Source organism: Notolepis coatsorum (assembly GCF_963971535.1).
Source record: "Notolepis coatsorum genome assembly, chromosome: 18".
NCBI lineage: Eukaryota > Metazoa > Chordata > Actinopteri > Aulopiformes > Paralepididae > Notolepis > Notolepis coatsorum.
Genome location: NC_140182.1, coordinates 19476108 through 19494297, shown reverse-complemented (window position 1 = coordinate 19494297; position 18190 = coordinate 19476108). Strand labels below are relative to the sequence as shown.

General features: G+C 42.1%; 1 protein-coding gene across 1 annotated transcript; it reads right to left on the bottom strand.

Moving 5' to 3' along the window:
- Window positions 1–278: 278 nt before the first annotated feature.
- On the bottom strand, window positions 279–17963 carry rbmx2 (RNA binding motif protein X-linked 2). The gene is made up of 6 exons (XM_084335573.1): window positions 17934–17963; window positions 14668–14783; window positions 13715–13766; window positions 10702–10831; window positions 8211–8424; window positions 279–4612 (listed from the first exon to the last, which is right to left on the bottom strand). Exons 1-6 carry the CDS (start codon window positions 17936–17938, stop codon window positions 3399–3401), a joined length of 1731 nt encoding a protein of 576 aa, XP_084191699.1. The 5' UTR covers window positions 17939–17963; the 3' UTR covers window positions 279–3398.
- Window positions 17964–18190: the final 227 nt, after the last annotated feature.

Genomic DNA, 18190 nt, shown 5'->3' with positions numbered 1-18190 from the left:
TTCGGGGAGCTCCAGTAGCTCACCGCATATCTCGGCGCTATTTCTGCGTCGGGGAAAACCGTGCTGCGTCACGGATCTGGTGGACTCCGAGTTCGATTCCCGGACCCGCCGTCATTTACCAGAATGTCTTCCCCTGCTCTATATCCCATTTCACCCTGTATCTGTCGGTCATGCTTGACCAGAAAAGCGATAAACGCTAAAAAATAAAGTAAAAAAAGAAAAAAGACATTCATTCTCGTTTACAAAAACTCATTTTTATTTATAGCTACCGGTATATCAACAATACAAACACTCAACATCTGAACAGTGTTTTAACAAGTAATAAAAGTCTTTTTTGTCCTACCAAGTAGCATAAACTCCTGTACAATGTTATAACAAGGGAAATGAAGGCCTTCCGTCTCTCCCATAGGTAAACATGGTGAGGCAGAAGAAGCGTTTCCCCCCCATCTTTGGTGCATCTAAACTAAACAATCCCTTGTTTCTGTTTTCTTGGTAGTATGGTCATGCTTTGTTTAGATGCACCAACAACCTAAACATACAATATGTTTTCTGGGCAATTATTAGTAGAGTACAAAAGTGTACCTGACAAATTCTGCTTTATATAAAGGGATTCAATAACCAGCACAAAACCTCGAGGTCGTCCATGAGTCATCACAATTTGCCATGCATAGCCCACTGCGGCAGTCCTGCACACTGTGGGAGAAAACAGGCATCTCATGCACTGCGTCCAATGGCAGGTTAAGTTGGGCCACCATGAGGTCTTATGAGGTTAAGGTTAGGGTAAACATAAGAGGGGTGGATTTATACATGAGATGCCTGGGTTTTAGGGAGTCCCGTTTATATAATAAAGCGCTTTGCTTTAACCCCACTGAAAACACTGCCTATTCATGTGCATCTATAGTAACCAGCTGATGATGTCACAAAAACAAGCCGTTAATCCATACAAAAATATAATGATACAGTTCATTCATATCGGCCTGTGTCCCAAGTTCCAATAGCTTGCTACAGTATAATAAACGAGACCGGACATCAGGAAACCATAATGGGGGACTGCATAGTGGATATGACAGGAATCTCCATTAGAGTTGTGTGTCCAAACAAGAAAAACCTGATCCCTAAGAGATTGTCTTAACCCTTTCACTGCCACACGACAGGTTAACCCTTTACTATCACCGTTGGTTGTGTGATAGTAAAGGGTTAACCTTCTGTCGTGTGGCAGTGAAAGGGTTAACCGGCTGTCATGTGGCAGTGAAAGGGTTAACCTTCTGTGTATTGTCGCAGTGAAAGGGTTAACCGTTTGGTAGCGCGGCAGTGAAAGGGTTAAAGGGATAGTTCTGATTTTCGGAACCCTAGCCCTATTTCTTACTTACCAATGATGATGATGTTGATCATCATCAGTAGAATCCTTTCTCAGCGCAATCCAAGCTGTTCCTTGTACTAGCTCCGGATAATTAGCCACAAACCAATGCAAAATCAATGGGGTCAAGCTCCTGATGTAAATCCCTGACAAGAGCATGTTGATTCAGTCTTTTGACAATTCTAGCTAAAAGGGGGACGGCCCGAGACATTAATGGCGATTTTGCACAACGTGGTACCGGCTCAACTCGACTCCACTTGCTTGATTTTCTACTGCAAATAGTACCCCTGTCGCCCCATGACACATCCAAAACTCATTTAATTGGTCGCCGCATTGGGATTAATTAGAAACATATCCTTTTGGATTTACTACATTGGTAGCTCGTAGTAGATATAGAATACGGTTCCCCATAAGTCACTTTCTTTTTTTAAAGTTATCGTCTTATTCATGAGATTTCCAAATGATCGTATTCTTAATGGAGGTTTAGCTGTAAACACAAATATGCTTTGTAAAGGTTATTCTGTTTATTTGGGGGAGGGGGGGTTATTGGGGGGCAGGAATTCCATAATTTGTTTATATGTATGTGAGTATATGTACTGTATGTATGAATGTGTGAGTGAGTGAGTGAGTATCTGTACATGTATGTTTTTATGTGGACCCCAGGAAGAGTAGTTGTTGCCTTAGTAACAACTATCAGGGATCCAAATAAACAAACAATAACATGCTTCTTCTGGCCTACAGCGCTCTGGCACCTGGTTGACATTGTAGTGAATCTCATATTGTCGTCGATATACATTACATGCATGAGATTCCCAGGTGAATCTCTTAGTTACATCAATATTGTGCTGTTGGAACAGTCTTGTGTTTGCAGGTTAAGTACTTAATGTTCGCTTTTATTGCCCATTAGGCCGCGTAGAATAGTGCAGTGAGTCTGGCCAGAGCAGCTGAATAGCGAACATTGGAAATGTACCAACCCTGCTTTGCTTGCACAATATTGTTGTAACTAAGAGATTAGCTGAGAAAAGTCATTGTGTCCGTGCATAGATCACTACATTTACACGAGGAAGTATCTCCTGGTTGATGAGATGATGCCGCTGTCCTTGGTGCTGTTGTGTTACAAGACACGATTCTCTGACCAATCAATGGTCTGCAAGAGTTTTCACGTCACCTTTTGATTTGTCCTCGGCTCACTTGGAATCACGACGGAGGCGATACCAAAAAAAGTACCAGGTACTATCTATCCAAAACTTTTTCCCAATAGGCAAAGTCAAGTTGAGTTGAGCCAGTACCATGCGGTGGAAAAGCGCTATACGAGTATGATGTAACATTAACTGACTAACTATGGCTGTGAGAATAGTGAATTGGCAGTTGGATTTCAGTGGGTCTGACTGAAATAGGACATGAGACCAAATGTTTGCTTGACTGGCCAGAGTGGAGCCAATTTAAACTTGTTATCTGCCAAAGTAGTTTCACAGGTGGGTTGACTGACAGACTGTTCCAGCCATAAGACAGAGTTACAGTACATTTGGCCGGTGGTGAATGGTGTAAAGAATTTCACCAAAATGGACTTTTAGGTTATAACTCTTGGAAAGGAGACATTTAACACACACAAAAATTCCAACATTGTTTCCCGTTATGTTTCCGAGTTTTGAGTTATGGGCTCTCAAATCAAATTAAGGCAAATGCAACACGGAGACATCTCGTATCGTATTAATTGCCTGAGATGGCTGAAAGTATAGTTTATGGACAGTCATCTTCCTGTACCTCTACACTTCCAGAACATCTACACGTTATGAACTCTTTATGGGTACCAGTTGTGTTTAATACACGCATGGAGACATGTGGTATGGAGACTGTCTGTATAATATTCCCTCAACTCGATTGCATTTCCTTTGAACTTGAGTACTTATTAAAAAAAAAAAAAAAAAAACACACAATCTTGCCAATATTTTAGGAAAATGTCTAGTTTTGCGGAATTACAACTCAAACGTAAAAACCATTAATTTCAAGCCTTGCTACAACCACAGCAGCCTCCTCCACGTCAGTTTCGCCTATAGTCTCTCTCCCGACTGTGTTCCCTCTGTTTACGCTCTCTGTCCGGCTCCCTCTCTCTTTTCCTGTCGGTATCCCTCTGTTTGTCTCTCTCCCTCTCCCTGTTCTTTTCTCTCTCTCGGTTTCTGTCGCCCTCTCGGTCCCTCTCCCTCTCCCTGCTCCTCTCCCTCCCTCGGTCTCTCTCCCTGTCTCGGTCTCTCGCTCGTTCCCCCTCTTTACCCCTCTCTCCGTCCCTCGGCTGGTCCCTCTCGCTTTCCTTGCCCCTATCGATATCCCTCTCCCTTTCCCTCTCCCTCGCTCCGTCTCTCACTCTGTCTCTCTCTCTCTGGTCCTCCTGGCTATCCTGATATTGTCCGTTTGCCTCGTTCCCGTCTCCTGGTCCGTCGTGTCTCCTCCGCTCCTCGTTGTGCCTGGAGCTCTCGCCCTCTGCCTTGTTCCCGTCTCCTGGTCCGTCGTGTCTCCTCCGCTCCTCGTTGTGCCTGGAGCTCTCGCCCTCTGCCTTGTTCCCGTCTCCTGGTCCGTCGTGTCTCCTCCGCTCCTCGTTGTGCCTGGAGCTCTCGCCCTCTGCCTTGTTCCCGTCTCCTGGTCCGTCGTGTCTCCTCCGCTCCTCGTTGTGCCTGGAGCTCTCGCCCTCTGCCTTGTTCCCGTCTCCTGGTCCGTCGTGTCTCCTCCGCTCCTCGTTGTGCCTGGAGCTCTCGCCCTCTGCCTTGTTCCCGTCTCCTGGTCCGTCGTGTCTCCTCCGCTCCTCGTTGTGCCTGGAGCTCTCGCCCTCTGCCTTGTTCCCGTCTCCTGGTCCGTCGTGTCTCCTCCGCTCCTCGTTGTGCCTGGAGCTCTCGCCCTCTGCCTTGTTCCCGTCTCCTGGTCCGTCGTGTCTCCTCCGCTCCTCGTTGTGCCTGGAGCTCTCGCCCTCTCTGGCCCGGTCCCCGTCGCCGTGGTGACCGCGGAACCCTCGGTCTTCCAGCCTGTCCGACTGGGGTTTCCGCTGCTCGGGGACGGGCCTCTCCGCCCTGACTAGTTTCTCCTCTGGCGCCCCCCTCTGGCTGTGTTTGTCATAGCTGGCATCCTCCTTCTCCTGTTTCACTCGCGCCGCAGGAGGCGGGGGAGACGAGGAGGAGGCCCGCTGCAGCCGACTCGCTCTCTCCTCCTTCAAGGCCTTCTTCTTCTCCTTTTTCTCTTTCTTCTTTTTCTTCTTCTCTTTCTTGTCTGGGGCAGAAAGTGGAGTGTTATATTGTGTGAGACCAGAGGGGCCTCATTCTAAAAAGGTTGTTTGACTTTATACTTGATTCCATCATATGATCATTGTATGAAGAACAGATTATTTAAAATGATATATACAGCATTGATATTTTTGAGTAATGATATAAAATAAGGTTTAGATTTTGATGTACACATAGCATTGTAAAATCAATGTAAAAAAATATTATGACATCAAGATTACTTCTTTGGCTTGGAATTGATTAATCGATTCACAACTTTGAAAAAAAAACATGAATTTCAAGCAAGCTTCTCATACACATTCTTAAGAAAAGTCATCGTGTAACGATAAACACAATACAGATAAAATATTATTAAAATATTTCAAATCTCTGGGCAAATTGTTCCCTTTCCCCATACAACGTCTGAACCGAACAGGCACAAAATCAGTAGAGCTCCCTCTAGTGGAGTACGAATGTATATCCCTGACACACTTAAAATAGTCCCTGAGATAATTTGGTACTTCACCAGAAATAATCCTATATGAACTAGGCACAACTTGATCTGCTTCACTCTGTCTTCTACCTTTAGCATCTCAGACTCACGTAGTGAGAGGGTTCATCTCAGACTCTCATAGTGAGGGCTCAAGATGGAACCTTAATAAAATCCTGACTAGCTTGTTTTGTGAAGTTTACTCTTAGGGTTCAGCAGTGCCTTAGGGGCACTGCTGAACCAGGAGCAACAAGCATAATGACACTTTACACCAGCAAGTGTTTCCATAGCTGCTTGTTCAAGAAATCTGGAGATTCATGCATGGAATTTGATTCTGTTGTTAATCTTTATAAGAGATCTTTATCCAGACAGGTGGTTATCATGTAGTTCAAGTTTCTTTATTAGAATACTTTTATATGAAATGCTTCTTTCTTTCTGTACACATCCAAGGTCATTCATAGGTTCCTTCTCAGTAATCACAGTATCTCCCTAAACCACAACTCTAAAACCAGGGGATTTTCTTAGTCTAAACTTGATCTGTTGATTATAACAGGATAAGTATGTATGCTAAATACCTTTTTTCCATAACAAGTGTTTAGTTTAAAGTTAGCTGGGATCTGTTTGTTGGAACAGATGAGGCCTGGCTATGGCGTATAATCGACTAGGTTAGAGCCCTGTTATCTAGGTCAAAACGGAGCAACAGTGAGATAGTGGGGTGGGTCGCCTAGGCAAGTTAGACAGAGCCCCAGGGGCATAGCCAAATTATTTTGAGAGAACACCACCTAGAACAGAGAGAGAGGAGCGCTCAGGGTGGGGGAGAGCGACATTTTTAAGTTAACAAACAGACAGAAAAGCTCTGGGCTTTTTCTATCAAAGTCAGTTGGGTTTGGACAGCAGAGAGCAGAGAACAACATCGTAGAGAGAGAAAGGCGGCCCTCCTAATGGAAGGCTGGGGGAGTGGAGAGAGTGAGCTGGACAAGAGAGAGAATGAGACAAATAGATAAGATATTTTCTTAGCATTTCTTAGACCTTCAAATACTTTGTTTTTCCTCCTTCATTTAATTCTGTATTAGACCTCTGTTTTATTGTAAATAAATGTTTTGATATAAACAGTCCGACTCAGAGTATGATCGTTCAAAATGCACCGGGGAGAGATAGGGGTGTCCCAGCCAGTGGGCCGTGGGAGGAGGGAATTCCACCACGAACGATTGCCTCAATGAAACAAAACACCACAATGCAGAGGACAGAGATGGCATGGGAGGAGGCGATGAAGGCTGAAACGACCATAATCTTACATGCCAAAACTAAATCATTATATTGGTATATATTATACTGATCTCTAAATTGCGGTGTTGGCATTGGTCATTGATAAACTCATATCAGTCGACCACTAACCAAGAGCTAGATGCCTCCTATGCTATCTATTATTATTATTATTATTATTATTATTATTATTATTATTATTATTATTATTATTATTATTATTATTATTATTATTATTATTTATTAATATATTTCTTTGCTCCCATGGGTATTTGTATGAAAGTGTCAATTGACTGAATTAAATATAATGTTAAGTTAAAGATTTACTGACACCAACAACAAGAGGGGTGAGCAAGGGCCATGAAGAGGCACACATAACATTAACCCATTCAGTGCCAACCACGAGATTAGTCGGGTTAACTCGCCATGCGTTGAGTGCCAAGACCCGAGAAAACTCGGGTTTTAATCGTTATTTCTTTTATTAGCAATATCCATTCATTTTTCATCCATCCAGCCTGACGTTATCACTGGGAATGGGTCTGAGCTCGAAAAGGGCAAATACCGCCGCCTATCGTCTCCCGGATGGTATTGCACATCATTGGATTGGATTGGGTGGGACTGTGCATCAGAAAAAAATTCCGGTCCCGGGGTTTCTCTTCTCGGGCAAGCAGTATCGTGTTATCACATTCACTGGCGAGGCTCGGAGCAGCGTCGATTATGTGTTTTGGTGCTATAACGTTGGATCAATAAACACGATCAATATTTGGAATGGCGATCAGGAATTGGATTAATCTTTTTGCAGAACATCTGATGTGAGGTAAGGACTCTATTTTACCAGTCTTGGGTTAATCAGATGTTTTTTTCTCCGCCATCGCAGCGTGTGTGTGTGTGCGTAACGTTAGCGGTGACCACGGCATGGATAATCGATTTTTCAGCCCGCTTCTCTAGCATGCATAAGTACACATATACTATCGATAATCTAGCGTTTATTTGAAAACTATTCATAAATCAGCAGAATAATTACAACATGTTTTGTGTATTCCAGTAAAGGGCGATTATCGCGGAATTTCTCTGGAATTACTAGACATCTCGCATTCAAAACGGTATAAAACGGAAATGTACCAATGAAAAAAACAATCCGTTTCGTACATGTTGACTGCAAGCAAGTCATTGATAAGTGAGGGGTGTTTTAGACCCATAGCCATAATTTAAGATATAGTTTAAGCGTTCGCAAATTTCCCTGTCCTCCCATTGACTTCCTTATTGGCACGCTAGCCCTAATATGGCCAAAGGGGCGTGGTTCTGAATGAGTTAAAGGGGACATATCATGTATCAACTATTCTATATGATTTCCTCGAATCGGTGGAACATGTTTGTTAAGTTTCTTGCAGAGAAATTTGTCTAAATCTTAATTTGTTATTTCTTTTTTCAGCACCTCTTTCTTCCCTTGTGTTGAACTTAATGTGTGTGTGTTTTTTTTTTAATAAAGTATTCCCTTCCCTGCCTGGCTACCCCACACTAAAGAGTAAAAAAAACTTTTACAAATAGGGTAGTACATTAGGTAGGCAGTGTTCCTGGCTCGAAAAAGCACAGCTTGAGTGATTAATTAAAGCTAATTTATTGTTTCTGTCCTCCTTATAACATCACAGAGGGCAATCATTTTGAACAGCTTGTTTAGGCTTGTTAATCTGAAGAATTCAAACCTTGGCCAAACAGCAACCTATGTCATTTCCCCCAGCACATAAATAACATTTCAGACCGACTACTAAATCCATACAAAAGACCCTAAACCCATTTTCCATAACATGTCCCTTTAAACTACATTCTTGGCCTGTTCTACTTCTCCGCTCACCTTTTTTGGGCTTCTTGACAGGGACCACGTACTGCTCCTCTTCCTCAGAGTCTGAGGAGGAGGGGTCTGGGAGCTGGAGGGCACAGTCCTGGTCTGGGATCTGGGGGGCACAGCCCTGGTCCCTCAGCAGTTTAGTCACATCATCAATGTCTTCCGAGTCTTTGGGAGCACGGTAGTTCATCACATGGTCCACTCGGATGGTCCGTCCTTTTATCTGTGGCCGAGACGAGACAAAAGAGTCACAAATGCAGTGAGACGAGCCATTCCAAGGAAGGAAACAGATTGTGTCCAAAGATATGATGCTGCAGCTACATTTCTTTAGTGGAATCGGCCGGAATATACAATGGTGACGGTAAATATATAGGTTTATAAACACCCCATTTTTGTAGGTGAATGAATGTTGCACACAAAACTATAGGTCAGCATCCAGGTAACATCTCACAACATTCAGGAGCGATGTTGGGAAAATGTAAATTTCACATAGTCATTTAGGGTGAGACAAGCCCTTCGAAGGGCCACCTTCAAGAGGTTAATAGGCGGGGAAAACTAGGCTTCTTAACTCAATCAGCGCCAGGCCAGAGTAAAGTCGGGTTAACTCGCCAACCGTTCAGCGCCAGACCAGAGTATAGTCGGGTTTTCATCGTTATTTATTTTATTCGATATTTCATTACTCTGGGTTAACATGGGAATTATCCTGAGAATGCCAAAGTGCAATACCGGCCGCATCCACCCAGGTGGCAGTATCAAGCACCCTTTGAAACATTCTATCTTGGCCTGTGCGTCGATCAAAAGTCTCCGGTCGGACTTTTCTTTGTCGCGCAATTGGAGCGGTTGTCCCGATCGGATTGAGAAGCGTGAAATGCTCCCGGTGCATGATGTGTGGCGGATTATGTTGGCGACACGATCGACACCAATACTGGGACTCGCGATCAGATAAATGGAATATTCTTTTTGGGGTACATCCTAGTGAAGGTAAGGCCTATACGGTATCAATCCTGCTGTGATCCAACCATGACTTCACTTCGATCACAACATTTGTGTGTAACGTTACTCCACAATGTGTGCCGTTGGTGACGACCAAAGCATAAAAAAACGACCCCCCCCCACCCTTTCATGCATTCATGAAGAAACATAATACTGATAATATAGATTTTCGAAATACTAGCGTGAATAGGCGAGAAACGGCAGCGTTTTTTGTGAAATGCACCTATTGCTGCATAGCGTCGATTTCTGGGATTAGACAGGATTACTCTAAAACTATACTCATATTCACCACGGTATAAAACGGGAATGTATGGATGAAAAAATTATTTCTTTAACACATATTGAATGATAAATAGTCAATGTCAAATAGGCCATAGTATTGTATCCATAGCTATAATATAGAATATAGTTATAGCCCTGCAAACACCGCCACATATTCCTATATTGTAGAGCGTCGGCCTGTTAACACTTTGAGTGCCAGTCACGAGAAATCTCGTTATTTCATGCCATGCGTTGAGTGCCAATGATGAGAAGTCTCGTCGGCTCAATGTAGTGTAATAAAACTTTAAGCACCAATTTGCACGAACCACCTTAAAACAAAGGTGCACCTCAGTTATAGGTATCAAACTATGGAACTATTTGCAGAATGATGTAAAGAGTTCTAATAATATATTTCACTTCAAAAAGTTGTACAAAGAAAAGATAAATACAGTATAGCACAGTTTAGTATAGTATTGCAGTTTAGCATAACAGGATAATATAGCATAGCATTACAGTATAGGCTAGTAGGAGTATAGTAATATAGTATACAGCAGCTTAACATAGAATAATATATTAAAATATTGTATAATACTGTATATACCAATATAATATAGTGTAGTATAAATAGTATGATTTAGTTTAGTATAATACAAAAATTATAATACAATTATATAGTATAATAGTATAGTATAGAAGTATAATATAGAATAATACATTATATAATAGAACAGTGTACTATACATATATAGATAAATGTGTGTGTATAAATGAATGAACCTCAGTAATTTAACTGATAGATACACTAAATGTATTTATTTATGTTAATTTAATTGTGTTGATGTTTTCATTTCTGCAAAATAAGTATGTATGTACATTTTGTTTGGTTTGATAAACATTGCACTATGAACAGTCTATCAGTGTACTGTATGTGTGTAGGGGCAGGTACAATAAGAGTTTTCTTCTTCTTCCTGTTCCTTTCGGCCATGGCATTTAGTGGATCATATTAAGTGACCTATATGTACTGAAGACACTGTTGGACTGTAACAAATCCATGTACGAATAAATAAAATTATGATGATGAATGTAGTTATCGCTAACCATGCTTCCCCAGCTGTGTAAAACACAGTTCTGGGTCTGTATGTCTAGAGAATCTTGGAACAGGAATGCTGAATTGGGACCAGTTTAAGTAGAAAGTAGTTTGATCACGTGACCCGACCACTGATCCCAGAGCAGAACTCCTACCTACCTTACTGCCATTGAGGTTGTCCACAGCCAGGATGGTGCTTCTCTGGTCCTCATAGCAGATGAAACCGAAACCCTTGGACTTCCCCGTCTTTTTGTCACGCACAAGGTTCAGGTTGACGATCTCTCCATATCTGAGGCAGAGTGTGATCAGAACAACACAACAGAGCAGGACAGATGATTGGTTTAAAGAGCAGGAAACACAGGACAGACAGGTGCACACATACTAGGGTGAGCAACATGTTCAAAATATGATATCACAATATTTTTCATGGTATAACCATATTTGATGTATTTGGCTTTTCCAATGCAAATTACAATGTCTTTTTTGTAATACGATTGTCATGGTACTTTTTTTTATTCAAATGGTATATTGGAATCCAATTTTCATCTCACTAGTTTTGTAATACTGCTGCTGTAGGTAATTATTTTTTAAATAACTTAAAAAAAGAAAATCCCTGAATAATTTTACCATGTATATACGATATATACCCATATCATATCATTGCATGGATCCATGACAGTATACCTTGACATTCGTTATACCTCCCAGCCAGGGATACCCCGATTGATCGGCCGCTGATACCTAAAAGCCAACCTAAAACATGTCAGCAGTGTGGAACTATTACAAAGTGTCTGAGACAGATGTAACAAATTCCATCTGCAATATAAACTGATAGTATAATACTGCTATACCAGCTGCTATAACAAAACAACTATCGGCAGATATGGCTCATAGACGATCGGCATCGGCAGCAATTTTTTTTGATTGGGGCATCCCTACTCCCTGCATTTCTAGTACACACAAACCAAACCACCAACCAACCAACCAACCAACCAACCAGGCATCGACATGAAGGATTCACATCCCTAAGACTGCAGCTTTTCCTCAACCACTCAATCTTATGAACCAAGCACTGGACTGCCATGCTACTGATCAAGTCAACTCAAAATCCCTTGAATGAGACAAGCAATTTACCTATCTCAAACCATGCCCTCTTTTCTTGATCCTCCAAAAATCACAACTGTTGCTTTCCTTGGACAAACAACAGCATTATCAAGAAAGAGGGCAGGGCTTGAGATAGGTCAATAGTGTTGTTGTTGTTGTTGTTGTTGTTGTTGTTGTTGTTGTTGTTGTCATTATTATTATTATTATTATTATTATTAGAAGACAAGGTTGTTGTTTTTTAGCCAAAGTCTTGAACTAAATGACATGCACTCACACTAGAGATAAAGGAGACAACTAAATGACATGCACTCACATTAGAGATGAAGGAGACACAACTAAATGACATGCACTCACATTAGAGAGATTAACACATTGACCGCCAGCAGCAGGGGCCGCTGATCCCCCTTCATCGCCAGGTGAAGTTTGGATATAGTTTTAGACTGTGACATTTGTTAGTGCTTAAAATATATCTTATATTATATCTATGGGTAGGGATGTCCCGGGGGCCGATCACGTAATTTTCTGAAGATCGGGATAAAAAAAAAAGAAAAATCTGGATTTCTTTTTTAATTCAACAAACATGACCATGTTCACGTCTTAAACTCATACTGAGGCCTTAGTTTTGGTTTTAAATTACATATCATCATTAATTTATTTATTGTCACACAGAGCAGAAGAATTTTGCCAAAACAAACGCATTTCCTTTGATTTAATTATACATCAAATGATTTATGTCAAGGATGAGGGACATCCACTAGTTGCAGAACTTGCAGTCACCTGATTTTTACAGACGATGGCGCCATTGCTCTCATGAAGCAGCAGGTTGGAGGCGGAGTTTTTAGATTACTCCGGTTGCAATGCCTCGCTTGAATGAAGTTAACTTTTCACCTGGATAACGTCAACATTCAGGGTGAATGTAATGTGAGCCACCGGCGCTCGAGCCACCTCGAGCCCCTCGAGGGACTATTGAGGCAACAGTCTCGCTTCACCAGTTTCTGACAAAAATGCGTCAAATCGGTTACTAATGGCAAGGCGCTCGCCACTAACGCAAGAGATGCTGGGTTCGAGCCCAGCTCTCGGCGTTGCTACTGGCTTGGCTGGTCGTTCATACTAACACAATTGGCAGTGTTAGGGGTGGGAAAGCCAGTGGGTGGGGATTGGACGTTGTGGACAGCGACTCCTACAGGTCGGTTGGTGCTCCTGTACAGCAGAATCAGGAAGTATCGGGGGCAGCGTGAGCCTCCCACGCGTTACTCCTTGCCACTGAGAGATTGCGCTGTTCAGATGCGACAGCTGCCTCCTCGTGTACCGGAGGGGACACGTGATGCAAGGCTTGGTCCTCACTGCAGCCGACCAGTGGGAGGCATAGTCTAGCAACGTTCGAGACAGGGGAGGGGAGAATTGAAGGAAGAATTGGCGAGGCGAAATTGGGATGGGAGAAAAATATAAAAAAATACGTTTTTTTTTTTTTAAATCGGTTACTAATGTGAAAGATCGGATCGGGAAAGATCGGTATTAGTAGATACTCAAAATCACATGATCGGGATCGGGAGCAAAAAAATATGATCGGGACATCCCTATCTATCGGTCTAATAACGCTGTTGAGTCTCAGTGAGTTGCTTCCAGTCAACATGCCCGAGACAGATCCGTACATTTCCGTTTTATACCGTTTTGAATAGAGTATCGGTTTGGGTGCTTTTCAGTAATTCCAGGAAAAAGACGAGAAAAGAGGATTTTACTGTAATCCAGTCATCACGTTGTAATTTTTCGGCTGATTATCTAATCATCCTGAAATCAACGCTAGATTATCATTATTATGTCTCCTCGTTATTATGTTACCGCCCGGCTCAGATCGGCTTCTAAAACACACCAGCCCATTTTCAATGAGATGCAATAGCTCCGCCTGGCAATAGAGGGCGGTGTTGACCGTCTGCCAGCTCAGACAGGGTCTGAAGGCTATACCAGAGGCTGCAGCTATGAATTATGAATAGATATAGCGAATAAACTAAATAACGATCCCAAAAACTAGTAAACTAGTTTCTGGCGCTGACGGATTGAGGAGACTTACTGAGAGAACACACAGATGATGTCACCCTCAGTCAGCTCATAGGGAAACCCTCCTGCAAGAGAAGAGAGACATAGAATCTGTATCAATGCATTCCAAAATGCCCAGTGTTAATACAAGAAAATGGACATTCTCATTCTATTCATTGCAAGTCTGTGTTGTGGGACATTGCTGTAATGCAGATAAGGTTTTAAAGTAGCACTATGCAAAAGGTAAAAGTAAAGGTACATTTTGGCTATGGCTTGTAAGCAGGGTTGGGTACCGAACTTGGTACTTTTAAGGGTACCAACCGAATTACATCGGTACTACCAAGTACCGATTCACGCTATATCAATCGTACCCAATTTGGGTACCTTTACATGTTTAGTATAAGAGTGTAATATACTAGACAAGAGGGAGCCTTTCCCACAAATATATATATATTACTGTCCCGTCTCTGACGAGGTCAGAGGATAATATTTACTGATGGCCAGATAATGTTGATATTTAAACATTTAAAAACATACTACATGATCATGTGATTTATTTTGTGTGGTGTGTTACAACAATAAATAACAGAATGTTCTAAATAAATAACAATGTTGAAAAACTTGTTTTTTACAACTGAAATAAAAAAAGATTTTATTACAGAGAGAGTTAAGTATTTTTTTTAAAAAGTACCGTTGGGTACACTACCGATACCGAATTCCAGGAACTGGTACTGGTACCGGTATTGATTCAAATGTGAACGGTACCCAACCCTAATGCTAAGTCCAATCAATCAATTCTATTAGCCATTCTGGTAAATAAGCACTAAGCACGCTTTGTCCAATCAAGTCCTTTCTGTTCTAAAAATGTATTTGGCAGGTAAGAAAATGTAAATTGACAAGTGATACAGTCTGAATACAGTAGCTATACAAAAGCTAGATTCATGTCATGAATATAAGGTGGATGCATCCCTCTTGCTTCCTTCTTACCAATGAATATCCAGGCACTGTCTTTGTATTCTGCATGCCAAGACACCGTTTCCTTCACCCCAAGACCTGCCTCTCTCTCATTCAGCTCATTGATCAGTTTCACCTTTGTTAGAGGACTGGAAGGAGAGAGGAGTCATAGTAAGATATCCATCCATCTCACATTTAAAATGGTTCTGTTATCCAAGTTTAAAGGAACACACCAAAATTAGGAAATGTGCTTAACGTCTTCTCCAGAGTAGGACAAAAAGATAGATCCAGTTTCCTCTGTGTGCGTTCAGTAGAAAGATATCTGGCTGTAAGCTAGTCTAGCTTAGCACAAATTAATGGAAGCAAATATCGGACCACTAGCCTAGCTTAAAATCTGGGAGAGGTGTTTTTGGCCAACAGCTAGGCTAGCTGGTCCGTACCCGCTTCCATTAATTTATGCTAAGCTAGGCTAGCTTGCAGTTGGATAGCATTCTATTGAATGCAGAGAGGAAATTGGTATCCATCCTCTTGTCTGGCTCTTTAAAGTTTCCATGTTTTCCCCCATACTCTTATGTGTACCACTGACTCTAAAAAGTATGTAGGATAGGTGGGTGGGTGGGTGACTGGGTGGCATGGCCTACTCCTTGCAGCACACTTTAATAAAAAAAAAAAAAAAAAACGTGTTTATCATTCTGTTTTACAAATGACTTGAGTGAGTGTATAGGATTTGTTTTAGGTATGTCATTCAACACACAGTGATGGGCCACCATGCCACATGTAGTAGTTTCCACTATAGCTAAAAGCAATGTGAAATTGAAAGCAGTATTGCCATTTCACACTGTATTCTATAATTCTAAAAAAATGTAACGTTATGTGTTCCGTATCTGCAGATATAACTTATATCATCTTATATAACTTATACTGTATATAGCATCGTTCCCATGGATATAACATTATACTATAGGGATTGATTGATTGGGTTGAGGCAAAGGATGAATCTACTGTTAGGAATCATGGTGAATGCAGATGTTGTGTACTTTTTGTCAACGAGATAGAACCAGAGACCTTTATTTGATTATCTTTGACAGAAACATTGAACTAACATAATAACTACCATAACTGACTGTAATATCCCCTCCAAATTCCTCAGAGACTCAGCAGCCGCCATCACCCCAGTCATCACACACATAATAATAAACCTCTCCATAAAACAGGGACACGTACCCAAAGACTTCAAAATTGCGAGAGTAACACCCCTGCACAAAAAGGGCAGCAAATTAGACCCAGGAAACGACCGCCCTGTTTCTATCCTTACCACCATCTCGAAAGTCATGGAAAAAATAGTATACATTACGAACAGGTCGAAAAGTACCTCGCGGAGTCGCGGAAAAAAAATCTAATCTACGAATTCCAATCTGGCTTCAGAACATCCCACTCCACTGACACATGCCTTCTCTATTTAAACGACCACATCAAACAAGAGGTGGACGCGGGCAAATACTGCGGCATGGTCATGCTGGACCTACAAAAGGCCTTCGACACTGTCAATTACTCCATTCTGATTGACAATCTAAAAGCTATTGGTTTTTGTTGATAGTCTATCAGTTTAGCTGGATGCAATCCTACCTGGAGGGGATAGAACAGATGGTGGAGGTAAACAGTACCCCCCCCCCCCCTCCCAGTGAGCTGTGGTGTTCCACAAGGAAGCATACTAGGACGTCTACTGTTCCTAATTTATGCAAATGACATGTCGTCGGATCACGGATGACTCAGCCCTGCTGGTCTCTGACAAGAACAAGTTACAGGTTGAAAAACCCCTCAACTCGGAACTAGGCAAAATCTGCATATGGCTCGCTGATAACAAACTATCATTACACCTGGGCAAAACAGAGTCCATTCACTTCGGTTCAAATAACAAACTCAGCAAGACCAACGGCTTCTCAGGTAAACAAGAATACCCTGAAGACTCTGGCAGGAGCACTCATTCAAGGGTACTACGACTAACAAACAAACTGGTCAGACTACTGCTTGACCTCCTAGACTCCTAGAACCCACCTCACCCCTGCCCACTTTGACAACCTAGGATGGCTTAGAGTAGGCGACAGAGTACAGCAACTTGCAATGGGCCTGGTCTACAAGATACACTATACGACTAAGGTACCCATGTACATGTCAAAATACTTCCCAATGGTCAGTGAATACCACGATCACAACACCAGAGGGAGCTCCACAAATCATGTTAAACCCAGATTCGGCTTAAACAAGGGACTAAACGGATGACTCAGCCCTGCTGGTCTCTGACAAGAACAAGTTACAGGTTGAAAAACCCCTCAACTCGGAACTAGGCAAAATCTGCATACATGATCTATATGAATTGAAAATGGGGGACCCTGATGGAAACAAGACAAACGTCTTTCTCAGGTCTGCATCCCCTTAACAATTGTATGTATTGAGCCGTACTGTATTGTACCCATTCTGCAATCTGTTAAATAAAGTTTTCATTCATTCATTCAAACACGTTTTCGCAATTATGCCACATCAATGTGGAATGCCCTACCCAAAGCTGTAAAGGAATGTGAATCACTACCCACTTTCAAAACCACTCTCAAAGAGCACCTACGAGAGACTGCAATTCGAAACTGGCCCCTGTAAATGTCCTAACCCAACCCCCTCCAATGTACAGTAAAGTCCTATTAAACCCAATAATACATGAGACCCTCTTCTTGGGACCAAGTAAGGTTTAGTCATAATCCAATGTACAGTTACCCCCCCCCCCCCCCCCCCCCCCCGCCGCCTACCCAAGCCCCCCCCCCCCTCCTACCAACCAACCTCCTCCAATGTACAGTTTCTTCGTCAAATGTATATACTCTCTTTTTTAGACTCTTCTTGTATCAAAAACAGTACTGTATTTGTAAATCTGGTATGTCATAAATGTACGGTCTATCTGTATGTCGTGTATGTTATGATTAATTGAAAATGGGGGACCCTGATGTAAACAAGACGAAAGTCGTTATCTGGTCTGCATCCCCTTAACAATTGTGTGTATTGAGCTGTATTGTACCCATTCTGCAATCTGTTAATAAAATGTTCAATCAATCAATCAATCAGCCCTGTAGCGTTGCTTCTGCGCCTAGAAATTAGCAGTTCAAATCAAGGATGCAAGGAAGTAATGCCGTGGTTATCTTTAAACCTAAATTCCACACGGAAGATGACACAGCGCCGAGTCCGGACCGCTTTGTTTTTATATTTTTCATATTGGAATACATAAAAATGTAACATTAGTTAGCTAGGCTACTTACTTCATGGTGATCTTGGAAAGAGGCTAGCGTCGCACGTCTGTGACGTCAGGATAAAGTGGGCGGTGCAAGTGCGTCGTTGTCCGAGTTTTTTCCGTAGCATATTATGTGTGCGAAGACAAGACACTCTCGGTTTAGCGCCGAAGGGTCTCTTCCGCCTTGTACATATATTCTCTGCTTCAAAGTGGTTATGCTTTGGCCCTCTTTCGAAGTGGGTTATGCTTAGAGTTAGGGTTAAGGTTAGGGTTAGGCGGAAGAGA

What these genes read in the sequence shown, in the direction of transcription:
- rbmx2 (XM_084335573.1), bottom strand. An exon ending in ACAACCTCAATGGCAGTAAG is followed by an intron (nt 8,425 to 10,701) that starts GTAGGTAGGAGT and finishes TCTCGGCCACAG; the next exon opens with ATAAAAGGACGGACCATCCG. An exon ending in TGTCAAGAAGCCCAAAAAAG is followed by an intron (nt 4,613 to 8,210) that starts GTGAGCGGAGAA and finishes TTTCTGCCCCAG; the next exon opens with ACAAGAAAGAGAAGAAGAAA.